Below are 12,970 nucleotides of genomic sequence, written 5' to 3'. Positions count from 1 at the left end.
TTCAGCTGCACAATGCAGCAGTAAAATACGGTATAAACTTCAATAATATTCCTCCGATTCGAACTAGTAAACAAAAACACCAAAAACGTGTCATGGAATGCACGCTAAAAACATACTGTCTACATTGGTGTAGCAAATTACTCCGCATACAATCAAGGCATATATCTATACACACTTATTCTCGTTTTAATTGTTCAGTAATTTTTATTACCGTCATGTTCAGTAAATTTGAAAAAATACTGATCATTTTGTAATTTTCTCAAAAATAACTGATGTTGGTTGAAGTTTTTATCGAATTACCGTTATGCAAAAGGCACTTGACGAGCTCAGCAAAAAACATTACTGACCTTTTCTGTAAACTAAAGTATGTTCTGCACCTTCATAAAGTTCAGTAAATATTTGACGATCTGTCAGCATCTTCCTAGGTGTTGCTGAAAACTCTTCAATTGTTTAACTGAACTATTGTTGTTTCGGTATTCAATAACCCCTCGTCTATGTAAGAGATAAAACGCTACCTGTTTGGCTGGCATCAATTCTGTACGACCCATTCATTCTCTCATTAGCAGTTAAAAGAGTAACATCGAATAAATCCAAATCTTTAAAAAGACATTCTGTAGTTTGAATATATGAGAATAAAACAATTGTTGTTTTTTTACTATACTATTCGGCAATTTTTCTGCATCTGTCAAAACGGAACGTCAAATGTCCGCCATTTTCAAATATTCAGAGTTCCGAAGCTGAGTTTTTAAGTGTCTCGCGTGTGATTTTCAAAAAAAAATGGATATCTTACTTTCAAATCTACAAGTAAACGACGTGGAGGTACACGATCTATTCAGTCAGCATATGGTAATTTTTCCACCACAGGAGAGCAGTTTACTAGAAGCCTGCAACAAAAAGCCTGTATTCATCATAACATTAAACGTATCAAGTTTTTACTCGAATGTGCTGGGAACACCAGTATAATCGATCTAAACAATCCAAAATTCCTTTCTAAAATTATTCAAAAGTTGCAATAGCAACTTACACAATTTCTCTCGTAACCATGAAAAAACTTTACGTTTACAGAATGCTCGGTAACTTGTGACGAATCGTCAGCTTTGTAAATTCACAGAACGCTCGGTAATTCGTGACGAATAGTCTGCTTTGTAAATACCGAATCATGCAGCAATTTTTGATGAACGCTTCGTAAATTTTTACTGAGCTATCTTCTATGTTTGACGTTTCAGCGAGAACGAAAAATTACCGAGCACTCGTCAAGCAAATAAATTGCTGAACAGATTGCTGATGGCTCAGCTGTTGAGAACTCGTTAAAAAGATTGCTGAGTTCGGTAAAAGAAACTAAGTGTGTATGTTTGACGTTTCAGCGAGAAGGAAGAATTACCGAGCACTCGTCAAGCAAATAAATTGCTGAACAGATTGCTGATGGCTCAGCTGTTGAGAACTCGTTGAAAAGATTGCTGAGTTCGGAAAAAGAAACTAAGTGTGTAGAGCTTTCTGACAGCTCAGTCACGCACACTATTTTCGGGTTGTTTGCCTCATAAATGACTCTTACTCAACTCTACGGGGGTTAAGAAAATCGAAATATGTAGTTTTTTTTGAGTTGTTCGGTACTGGAAATCAAATATTCATTTTGTAGGATACTATCCGTAAACAAATTACACAACCCGCGCAGAAATAAATTGACTTTTAAGTCAGCGGAAGAAAATAAAAATTTCGTAGTCAATGCAGGCATTTTGACAGCACTATGTTGGCCTCATTTTCCATCCGACTTACACAGTGTAAAGTGACTCAACTCAACTCTCAACAGCTGATAAAGTCAGCGAAATGTTCTACAAATTTTCGGCAGGATTTTTAAGAACTTCGGCAAACGAAATTTAATACCTGCTGGTTTACGGTAGATCGATATATTTGCTGAATGTTCGTCGAAATATATTGCTGACATTTGTTAAAAAATTCGCCGAGCTCCATCAGCTGTTGGGAAGTTTGCCGAGATAAATTAAGTGTGTATGGGCCTGAAGAGCCTGAAGACAAGTGATTTTACCAAGAGAGTGTTATGGTAGCCTTCAAGCGTTAAGCCTGTAGTACACTCTTTGTCTAATGGTCAAATATTTGACCTTCTGACATAATGGTCAAATTTATTTGACATTATGGTTGTTGTTTGCCCGTGTTTGCCCCATGTTAAAATTGGAGAGTGACAAATAATTATCTTTGACCAAATTTTTATCTGTCAAAAAGTGACAAATATTTGACGCTCGGCCAAAGAGTGTACTACAGGCTTTACGAACATCTATTTCTGTACCGTTTATCCTAAAACTACTTTCTCTGCTGTCACAGTTTGCTGAACTTTGTTTTGGGAAACAATTAATGTACTAAATATCACTTAGAATATCACCACATACTTGGACATACGTAACACTGGCGATTTTTTTTGGTACTCTTTGCCCCACATCACCCGGTACCAACACCAGTCTGAACTGCTCGACGAAAATGAACGGAATGAATTTCCTTCATCGCGGCTCTACTCGAGCCCTCAACAAAATCCCTTACGAAACTGTCAAAAAGTTGTTTACAAAAACAATGCTGCATTTTTCGAGAGGGAACGAGACAAATGCAGGGCTGCGCAGGTACACAACCTCCATAGACTATAGTCACTGTATACTTTACTAGTCTGGCGGACTGGATTTCGGGAACCAGTGTGAACTGTCAAAACGGGAATCAGTCGATAGTGTGTCGATTTTCGCATTTGAAGTATTGTAATCGTGCCGTAAAAAGATACAGAATAAATTAGACTCAATAATTGAACTTTTTGTGACAATTGCTATTTTTTTTTTTTGAGAATAGTTATTGTAATGAATTAATGATATCACAATAATGTTAAATTTATGCGTGTGAGAAAATCACAAGGAATATTTTCTTTCGTCGCATCAATAACGTGCTCTTTTTATAGTTAATTGTTTATTGATATCATTAAACTGCCATAGATTTGCTGTCCTGTCGCTTTTCACGTTGTACTATTGTACGGTAAATACGCAATCGAAACAAAATGATTTTTTTTATAATTTTCTCTTTCAGCGAATGAATGAATTTTCAGGTAACTCGCAAAATTTTAGCCCTTTTCCTCTAATCTCCGCATTCTTTGGAAACCGGAATAAACTTGTTTGTTTCTTTGTCCTTCGCCAATTGCTGTTACATTTGTTATAAACGCACTTCATTTTCACATCAAATGTTTACTTTCGAAGAAGTCATATGCAATATGAATTATATCCAGTGGTGTCAGGATTATAATGTGAAAAATGTGTTCCACTCCGCCAGACTAGTTAAATACAGTGACTATACCATAAACTACTCAAACAGAGTTTTTTTTACAGAGGTTGGTACTTTCGAGTAGTTCATTTTGTACAAACTTTTTTATAAGATTTCTTCCTGAGTGTTACGTATGTCGAAAAAACTAACTAACCATTAACGGATGATAATCCATATGATTTAACGACAGTCTATACAGTCGGGACTATATCCCGAACTAGTTGTTAAGCACGTTTTATGGTTATTGATTATGCGGGTTTTCCAATAACTTTTACATGATTACTTGGTTCAGTGTTATGAATGTGGTAAGGAACCATTCAAATATTACATAACGCGGAATTCGGCAATTTTCAATACTCACCCACCCCCATGTAACGCAATTTTACATGTTTGCCACATGCAATATAACGCTCCGCTGAATACCCCCCCCACCCCCTAGAGCGTTATGTATTATTTGAATGATCCCTAAGGCTTAAGAATTTATGTGAATTCACCTTGATGTATGCGGAGTAATTTCTAACTGTATGCTTTCAGCGTGCATTCCATGACATGTTTTTGTTTACTATAGCTTGAATCGGAGGAATATTATTGAATTTTATACCGTTTTATACTGCTGCATTGTGCAGCTGAATCGAGTGAAGAAGTAAGCATAATCACAATAAAGCGATAGTTTGTTTCCAGCACGTAAGTTGTGTATGCAAAATGGAGGAATTAAGCTTCATAAAGGTGGAGAACTTCGCTGCAACAGTGAAGGTGGAAGAGCTTATGATAACTGACATTCTGCCTGAGGAAGAAGCAACTACGTTCGCTAGCAGCACCGCACCGACTGCGGCGAACGCCCTGAGGGAAGATTTAACTGATGTGAAACAAGAACCTGTCAGGGACAACACCAATGAAGTTGAGACTACAACAGCTTGTGCTAGAATTACAGCTTCTAGCTCCAGGTAACTATTGTGCTCGTTTTTCAGATTCCATCGGTGTAGTTCGTTTTCAAATCTTCTGATCGAAAAATCAAAGTGAGGGTTCAAAGTAGCTGAAATAAAGAATAATGTCACATTAAAGCAGATATGATTCTCTAGAATTCACCTTAGCATTACTGACGATCTGTACAAAGAGCTAGTAAAAAAACCAGAAACACCGCAAAGGTATCCCAAATAACCTTTCTAGTACAGAGGATAACGAACATAATTCACTATGAAGGTCCACTTAAGTTCAAACTGAAAAATCAACCTTTTTTCTTTTCAGCAACTCTGTTGATTCGGAAATGCGCAACACCGATGTTAATGATCGTTCGCACAAAATGAACGCTTGTGAGTTCTGCAATAAAACATTTAGTGTAAACTACACCTTGCAGAATCATAGAAGAATTCACACCGGGGAACGACCTTTTGCGTGTGATATCTGTAGCAGAACATTTCACACAAGCGCACGTTTGAACTATCATAAGAAAGCTCATACAGGCCAACACTTCGAGTGTGATATATGCAGCCGACCTTTTTTAAATAAAACAAACTTAGCAACCCACATGATTGTTCATCGTACAGATTGTCCCTATAAGTGTCTGATTTGCGAAAAAAAGTTCCCGACTAATTATCATCTCAAAAAACATTTACTCACTCACAGCGATGCGCGACCCTTCAAATGCGACATCTGTGACACATCATTCAAGGCATATGCACAACTAAAAGTTCATATGAAGACCCACAAGGTTGAGCCCTTCCCAGAGTAAGTATTTAGCTAGGGATGAAAAAGTTTCATGAAAGTATTTGACAAGCGTAGATTGGATCAAAGAAATTTAATGTCTCGCGACCAAACTCAATTTATCTCACTGATTGTAAATCAATTTATTTTATTTATTCTGGTTGCAGCAACACAGAAGGTTTGGAGTTAAATCGAATTGATGAATCAGTAAAATACACCTGCGACATATGCGGCAAACACTACAAACAATTGGGACGACTTCACTTACATCGGAAGCTTCATCAGAGCACCACTGTGAGATCTAAACCCACTAAAACCCACGACGCAGAGAAGCACGAATGTACGATTTGTGGAAAAGGAAATCGGAATCGTACAGCACTCATGAGGCACATGGTTTCTCATACTGAGGAACGGCCTTTTAGTTGCGACATTTGCGGTTCATTATTTAAGACAGCTGATACTGTGAGAGTGCACAAGAAGACGCACTCTTCCGTTAGGCCGCATGAATGCAAAATTTGCGGAAAACGGTTTTTAGTTCGTAACAAACTTACGCGGCACTTGTTTTACCATATTGACGAACGACCTTTTCAATGCAATATTTGCGGTCTATCAGTGAGGTCAGCAGCTAATCTAAAAATTCACAAACAAACGCATAACCGTGAAAGCTGCACATCCGATCCAAATCTTATGAAGCGTGTGGCTGGTGACCCGGAAAAACCACCTCTCTATTGCGATATTTGCGGTTTATCCTATAAAACAGCTTATTATTTAAGAAAACATATGGAAAAGCACACCTCGAAGAGCCAGCCTGAATGCGAAATTTGCGGGAAGCGATTTAAAATGCCTTGTATACTGAGGCGGCACATGGTTAGCCACACTAACGAACGGCCTTATAAATGCAATATTTGCAGCTTATTATGCAAGTCAAACCCAATTCTGCAAAAACATATAAAAACACACTCGAAATAAGGACGTTACAAATGCGATATTTGCGTTATTACATGCAGAACAAGTGCTTTGTTAGAGGCGCACGGTAAAACTCAAATGCACCTTAGGAAGATACAAAATAATCATTTCACAGCTTCTAGCACCAGTTAATTCTGCCCTTGTTTAATATTCGAAGGATTATTCAAATCGTACACACAACTTTCAGTCATAAAATTCGAATCATTATAGTTTGAAGCATTCTCAGACTGGAGAGTTTGTGATTTTAGGAGTTGCACTGAGTTAAACTGAAAAAAAGTTTCAGCAATCATAAATATAGAGTATATTACAGTTTTTTTTTTTTTGTTCTTTATCAGATGTCTCACGACATGTCCAATCATCAAGAACCGAACAAAGACCTTCAACTCTCCCGCATTTTATCAAACGCTCTTCTGTCTGTTTCAGCAACTCGGAAGATTGGGAAAAGCGCAAAACTGGTGTCCCCAGTTTTTTTTTTCAACTACAGTTATGTTAGCGGTTTTTCCGTCAGGTTGATTACAGCATTTGTAATGCAAAACCTGCCAAAAAGCGACCGCTATCGATGTAGTGCGATTCCCTACCAGATAGATAATCGCATCACCTCGGCAGCACATAGAGTGAAAAACATGTGCAATTTCACACCGTCAATAATGTACAATACGTAATCGTTTGAAACCATGTAAATTTGTACGTTAAGTGAAATAAAATTAAAACTTTGAATATAAATGCATGCATGCTATGTACAAAAGATTTATTTACATTGCATGTGAATATAATGCCACACGTAATATTACATGGTTTTTAAAGCTCCATTTATGAGTATTTTAACGAATGTATTTTTTTTACTGTGAATTTTTCAAACAGAGTTGTGATTGTTTATATTAATAGCAAATTTTAGAAAATATTCTCCACGTTTTTGCACAGTGGTAGAAATTATTTTGGTTCATTTCATCGGCATTTCAACAAGAACACAGGTTTTGGAAATATTCAATATATTCGTACATATTTACTTTGCGATATCGCCTTTTACCTGTTTAACGTGGAAATGCATGATATTAAGTCATATAATATTTATATTGGTGCTTATTACGGGAGTCACTTCACGGTGAAATATATTTCACTCTCACGCTAACTTCACTTTTTTAGACCTATTCCCGATTCCACCTCGAGTGAGGTGACAAAAATCTCCTCCGTGGAGTGAGATTGACAGTGAAGTGAAATTGAGAATAGGACAAGTGAAATGAGATTGTTTCCCAGCTCCAAAATCTCTAAGTCTCAGAAAGTCGTTTTTTTCGTTTATTTAGTTAACACCAGATTTTGACGTGTTCTGCATTTCTAAAACATTCGGCATCAAAAAAAAATGTTTTTTTCAGTATCGAAAATTTCCTTCATCGGACAAAAAAATGAAAATTTTACCGCTTTAAGGCACGGATCAAATTCTGATTCGTTTCGTTACTGGAGAATAAATCCAATATTTACCATAAGATCACAAATCAATCAACTTTAAGACTTATGGCATCTTCGTGGAATCATTTCACCGTTCAAAATGGTCGTGAAATAATTCCACGCAAATCGTCGCTTTTTCCGTTCTCACTTCACTGATATGACTTTCATAATAACCCAGATTCCACGGCAGATGTCACTTCGCGACGTTTTTCTCACTTACGTGAGTCCCGTAATAGGATTTTGTTCACTTCACTCTGATGTCACCGTGTCACCGTAATAAGCACCATTGAGGCCCCGATTATACCAAATGTGCTTGATGGTCAATGGAAAACGAAGTTTGAATGTATATGAGAAACTCCATTAAGATGACTCAATTTGAATATTTTTTTTTGAATTGTTTTTTTTTTTTAATTGGCTGAATCTTGCCACTTACAGACATGTATTTGTATTTTTAGTTTGCAGGGGAAAACAGATAGTATTGAACCCAAATTGCTTCTTTAACCTTCCTAACAAGTGAAGAGACTCACCTTTCGAAAAAAATAGTGCCTTAACTGCTATTACATACTTGCATCAACTCATTTCCCACCTGACATTTACATTTTGATCAGAGTTTACCATTTGTACTTTAAATTTGTTAATAAAAACTGTTAAACAAGCTATACAGCTTGTGCCAATAAGGTTTGTAGTTGGTTAAAGTTTGAATGTCGTTTATCGAAGTAGATACCTATTTTTTACCGCGGGAAGTATGCTAAGACTACATAAAAGACTATTGAGAGTAGAAACAAAAACCCAGCCTCTACTGCTTCTTATAACGCGAAGATACATATATAGTTCTGTGAATAGAATAATATTTAATCCTTGACTTCATTGTCATAAATACCTTCGATGATTAAGAACATTACTGTTAAGTTCTATCCCACCAGATTCGATTGCAATGTCCTTCACGAGAAAGAAAATTGATCACAGCAAACACAAGCTGTGTGACGCTACCGGAGCGCTCCGGAGCGATGCATATGCCTGCAGCTCACGTCGAAGTGCGGAGGCAGTCGGAGTGGCTTCTATGATGCTCCACGCGTGCGCGGAGCACAAGAAAATGAATTCCAGCGTGTGCATGGGTTGCTTGGAGTAAACTCCACTGTGTGTATAGCTGATAATACGCACTCAGGAGGGCCCGCCAAGCAGCTGGAGCGAGTGTGCTTTGCAACGCTGTTGATGATTGGACATGTCGTGAGACATCTGTTGAAGAACAAATAAAAACAAACTGTAATATACTCTATTGCTGAAACTTTTTTTCAGTTTAACTCAGTGCAACTCCTAAAATCACAAACTCTCCAGTCTGAGAATGCTTCAAACTATAATGATCTGAATATTATGACTGAAAGTTGTGTGTACGATTTGAATAATCCTTCGAATATTAAACAAGGGCAGAATTAACTGGTGCTAGAAGCTGTGAAATGATTATTTTGTATCTTCCTAAGGTGCATTTGAGTTTTACCGTGCGCCTCTAACAAAGCACTTGTTCTGCATGTAATAACACAAATATCGCATTTGTAACGTCCTTCTTTCGAGTGTGTTTTTATATGTTTTTGCAGAATTGGGTTTGACTTGCATAATAAGCTGCAAATATTGCATTTATAAGGCCGTTCGTTAGTGTGGATAACCATGTGCCGCCTCAGTATACAAGGCATTTTAAATCGCTTCCCGCAAATTTCGCATTCAGGCTGGCTCTCCGAGGTGTGCTTTTCCATATGTTTTCTTAAATAATAAGCTGTTTTATAGGATAAACCGCAAATATCGCAATAGAGAGGTGGTTTTTCCGGGTCACCAGCCACACGCTTCATAAGATTTGGATCGGATGTGCAGCTTTCACGGTTATGCGTTTGTTTGTGAATTTTTAGATTAGCTGCTGACCTCACTGATAGACCGCAAATATTGCATTGAAAAGGTCGTTCGTCAATATGGTAAAACAAGTGCCGCGTAAGTCTGTTACGAACTAAAAACCGTTTTCCGCAAATTTTGCATTGATGCGGCCTATCGGAAGAGTGCGTCTTCTTGTGCACTCTCACAGTATCAGCTGTCTTAAATAATGAACCGCAAATGTCGCAACTAAAAGGCCGTTCCTCAGTATGAGAAACCATGTGCCTCATGAGTGCTGTACGATTCCGATTTCCTATTCCACAAATCGTACATTCGTGCTTCTCTGCGTCGTGGGTTTTAGTGGGTTTAGATCTCACAGTGGTGCTCTGATGAAGCTTCCGATGTAAGTGAAGTCGTCCCAATTGTTTGTAGTGTTTGCCGCATATGTCGCAGGTGTATTTTACTGATTCATCAATTCGATTTAACTCCAAACCTTCTGTGTTGCTGCAACCAAAATAAATAAAATAAATTGATTTACAATCAGTGAGATAAATTGAGTTTGGTCGCGAGACATTAAATTTCTTTGATCCAATCTACGCTTGTCAAATACTTTCATGAAACTTTTTCATCCCCAGTTAAATACTTACTCTGGGAAGGGCTCAACCTTGTGGGTCTTCATATGAACTTTTAGTTGTGCATATGCCTTGAATGATGTGTCACAGATGTCGCATTTGAAGGGTCGCGCATCGCTGTGAGTGAGTAAATGTTTTTTGAGATTATAACTATTTGGGTTGTTTTTTTCGCAAATCGGACACTTATAGGGACAATCTGTACGATGAACAATCATGTGGGTTGCTAAGTTTGTTTTATTTAAAAAAGGTCGGCTGCATATATCACACTCGAAGTGTTGGCCTGTATGAGCTTTCTTATGATAGTTCAAACGTGCGCTTGTGCGAAATGTTCTGTTACAGATACCACACGCAAAAGGTCGTTCCCCGGTGTGAATTCTTCTATGATTCTGCAAGGTGTAGTTTACACTAAATGTTTTATTGCAGAATTCACAAGCGTTCATTTTGTGCGAACGATCATTAACATCGGTGTTGCGTATTTCCGAATCAACAGAGTTGCTGCAAAGAAAAAAGGTTAATTTTTCAGTTTGAACTTAAGTGGGCCTTCATAGCGAATTATGTTCGTTATCCTCTGTACTAGAGAGGTAATTCGGGATACCTTTGCGGTGTTTCTAGTTTTTTCCTAGCTCTTTGTACAGATTGTCAGTAATGCTAAGGTGAATTCTAGAGAAACATTTCAAAAGATCATATCTGCTTTAATGTGACATTATTCTTCATTTCGACCTACTTTGAACCCTAACTTTGATTTTTCGAACAGAAGATTTGGAAACGAACTATACCGATTGAATCTGAAAAACGAGCACAATAGTTACCTGGAGCTAGAAGCTGTAATTCTAGCACAAGCTGTTGTAGTCTCAACTTCATTGGTGTTGTCCCTGACAGGTTCTTGTTTCAGATCAGTTAAATCTTCCCTCAGGGCGTTCGCCGCAGTCGGTGCGGTGCTGCTAGCGAACGTAGTTGCTTCTTCCACCGGCAGAACGTCAGATATCATAAGCTCTTCTACCCTCCCTGTTGCAGTGAAGTTCTCCACCTTTATTAAGCTAAATTCCTCCATTTTGCACACACAACTTACGTGCTGGAAACAAACTATCGCTTCATTGTAATTATGCTTATTTCTTCACTCGATTCAGCTGCACAATGCAGCAGTAAAAAACGGTATAAAATTCAATAATATTCCTCCGATTCAAACTATAGTAAACAAAAGCATGTCATGGAATGCACGCTGAAAGCAACTAGTGTGAATTTACCTACCAAAATCCTACCTACCTCAATATTTGAAATCTTTCATTTTGGTTGGTAAAGGAATCGGGTAGGTGAGTTCCGACTTCTATTATGTTGTGTGATCTTACCTACCCCTCCACAACAACCAAAATGAAATATTTCCGCTGCAAATCGTTTTAAGCTTTTCAAATATGTGGCTAGTATTATAACCAACAATATTGGAAGATGAGATTTTGGTAGGTATATTCACAATTGTGTGAATTCACCTACCAAAATTGCCGTTCGCCAGCTACTAAAAATTCGGATTGGTAATTCTCCAATTACAATACATACAATACCATCATTTAAAATCGACATCTAGGTGCTTTGAAAAAAAAAAAAAACCATTGTAACATTGTAGTGTGCGCGACGACTTATAGGAATTTAGCAAGCAAAATTTATTCAAACTATTTTTAAAATTTAACTAAGTTCCTTAGCAACTCAAAAATGTCTAGTTATCCAGTGAGTTTTATATTTTGGTTTTATAATTTATTAATTTTTTTCCGACTTGTAGTCTTCTGGAGTAACACTAGAATTTACCTATTGCAAATTCGGATATTTCGGATGCAAAATTTTGGAGGTTCGATTCGTGGTACTACCACAGAGAACAGACGTTCATCTTCTTTTCAAAAGGTGTGTAAAAACTTGCAACCGTCATTTACCACTAAGTGGTAATGCTCCCGCTATGTGGCGCTTTTGTCACTTACAAAACAAGCACTGATATCGATACAGCAATATTTATGCAGTGTAACTGGGGCACCACAAGACAGATGTCGTTAGTGTATTAACGTATTTTGACTCAAATTTTTCACACGATTTTCAAATTTCTTTATATGAACTTGAATGTCTGTTCTCTGTGGTACTACCACGAATCGTGGGTACTAACTAAATGGCTAGTTTGATTCAACAATTGTTCATCAGCAATCTGATATATGCAATGATACGGTTTTATTAAATTTGTTGATATCTTTACATTTAAAAAAAATATGTCAAACGGCTCAAAAGTTAAGCAGTTCCACAAAAAATGTCCCAGTTTAAATACACTGGGGTCTTTTTTTACACGGTTGGTTGTACTGCGTTGAAAAAATCCGCGTATAAAAAAACCGCGTTATTCCAAAAAATCGCGTGAAAAAATCCATTCAATAATAAGATCCGATTGAAAATAATGGTAACGAAACACACAAAATGAGTTAATAGTGCTTCTAAAATGAAAATTCAACGAAGATCATGACAAAAACTTTTTTATAATAATTTTGCCACATGTTTAGGCTTTCGTTCCTTTATCGGAAGCTAATCGCAACGACCCTGACTCGTATCGTTACACAATTATTAATGTAGTTTTGTTTCTTCTACCGGAATCAACGGAAATTGCCTATTTTTTGACAATAACAGCAAATATATTAAAAATATGCATTATTTAGATTAATAAAACAGAATATCTTATTGTCATGAACCATACGATTGATTTTTTCGTTATTGGATTCACCTAAACATATTTAATACCGCGTAAAAATAATATTCCAAATCGCGTAAAAATAATCAGCGTTATTTAAAAAAACGCGTGAAAATAATCCGCGTTATTGTAAAATATCGCGTAAAAAAGTCGCGTATAAAAAAACCGCATAAAAATAACCCGCGTAAAAAAAGACCCCAGTGTATGTTTTTTTAAATTGTCATTTTGGATTTGGTTGAAACTTTGCATAGACGTTTCTTTAGGCAAAAAATGCCATTTTGTGCTATTGAATTAGTTTTTTGGAACACGACTTATTTTTGAGAAGCTATTGAAAAATGCTATTTTGGGAAGGTATAGA

General features: G+C 37.0%; 2 protein-coding genes and 1 long non-coding RNA gene across 7 annotated transcripts; 1 reads left to right on the top strand and 2 right to left on the bottom strand.

Moving 5' to 3' along the window:
* The first annotated feature begins 3,845 nt into the window (after positions 1 to 3,845).
* On the top strand, positions 3,846 to 6,282 carry LOC129732405 (zinc finger protein 728-like). 2 transcript variants are annotated; one of them, XM_055693265.1, is made up of 3 exons: positions 3,846 to 4,247; positions 4,549 to 5,028; positions 5,172 to 6,282. In XM_055693265.1, exons 1-3 carry the CDS (start codon positions 4,006 to 4,008, stop codon positions 5,971 to 5,973), a joined length of 1,524 nt encoding a protein of 507 aa, XP_055549240.1. In that variant the 5' UTR covers positions 3,846 to 4,005; the 3' UTR covers positions 5,974 to 6,282. The 2 variants fall into 2 exon arrangements, with proteins under 2 accessions (XP_055549240.1, XP_055549249.1); XM_055693274.1 differs by lacking the exon at positions 3,846 to 4,247 and adding an exon at positions 4,265 to 4,448.
* LOC129732448 (uncharacterized) lies at positions 3,856 to 4,514 on the bottom strand. The gene is made up of 2 exons (XR_008729259.1): positions 4,390 to 4,514; positions 3,856 to 4,336 (listed from the first exon to the last, which is right to left on the bottom strand). It is a non-coding gene; the product is annotated as an uncharacterized LOC129732448 (long non-coding RNA).
* LOC129732359 (zinc finger protein 62 homolog) lies at positions 6,141 to 11,106 on the bottom strand. Of its 4 annotated transcripts, none has more exons than XM_055693202.1 (4): positions 10,712 to 11,106; positions 9,918 to 10,397; positions 8,909 to 9,774; positions 6,141 to 8,853 (listed from the first exon to the last, which is right to left on the bottom strand). In XM_055693202.1, the coding sequence occupies exons 1-4, from the start codon at positions 10,951 to 10,953 to the stop codon at positions 8,828 to 8,830; spliced, it is 1,614 nt and encodes a 537-aa protein (XP_055549177.1). In that variant the 5' UTR covers positions 10,954 to 11,106; the 3' UTR covers positions 6,141 to 8,827. The 4 variants fall into 4 exon arrangements, with proteins under 4 accessions (XP_055549177.1, XP_055549186.1, XP_055549169.1 ...); XM_055693211.1 differs by having other exon boundaries at positions 6,141 to 9,774; positions 10,712 to 10,907; positions 10,972 to 11,106; XM_055693194.1 differs by having other exon boundaries at positions 6,141 to 9,774.
* Between the last annotated feature and the right edge of the window lie 1,864 nt (positions 11,107 to 12,970).

This window comes from Wyeomyia smithii, chromosome 1, assembly GCF_029784165.1.
Source record: "Wyeomyia smithii strain HCP4-BCI-WySm-NY-G18 chromosome 1, ASM2978416v1, whole genome shotgun sequence".
Lineage (NCBI taxonomy): Eukaryota > Metazoa > Arthropoda > Insecta > Diptera > Culicidae > Wyeomyia > Wyeomyia smithii.
This window is presented reverse-complemented; position numbering and strand designations above follow the sequence as displayed.

What these genes read in the sequence shown, in the direction of transcription:
- LOC129732359 (XM_055693194.1), bottom strand. Translation starts at nt 10,953, where the DNA reads ATGGAGGAATTTAGCTTAATAAAGGTGGAGAACTTCACTGCAACAGGG. An exon ending in ATTACAGCTTCTAGCTCCAG is followed by an intron (nt 10,398 to 10,711) that starts GTAACTATTGTG and finishes TTTTCTTTGCAG; the next exon opens with CAACTCTGTTGATTCGGAAA. An exon ending in AAGGTTGAGCCCTTCCCAGA is followed by an intron (nt 9,775 to 9,917) that starts GTAAGTATTTAA and finishes TTTTGGTTGCAG; the next exon opens with CAACACAGAAGGTTTGGAGT.
- LOC129732405 (XM_055693265.1), top strand. Translation starts at nt 4,006, where the DNA reads ATGGAGGAATTAAGCTTCATAAAGGTGGAGAACTTCGCTGCAACAGTG. An exon ending in ATTACAGCTTCTAGCTCCAG is followed by an intron (nt 4,248 to 4,548) that starts GTAACTATTGTG and finishes TTTTCTTTTCAG; the next exon opens with CAACTCTGTTGATTCGGAAA. An exon ending in AAGGTTGAGCCCTTCCCAGA is followed by an intron (nt 5,029 to 5,171) that starts GTAAGTATTTAG and finishes TTCTGGTTGCAG; the next exon opens with CAACACAGAAGGTTTGGAGT.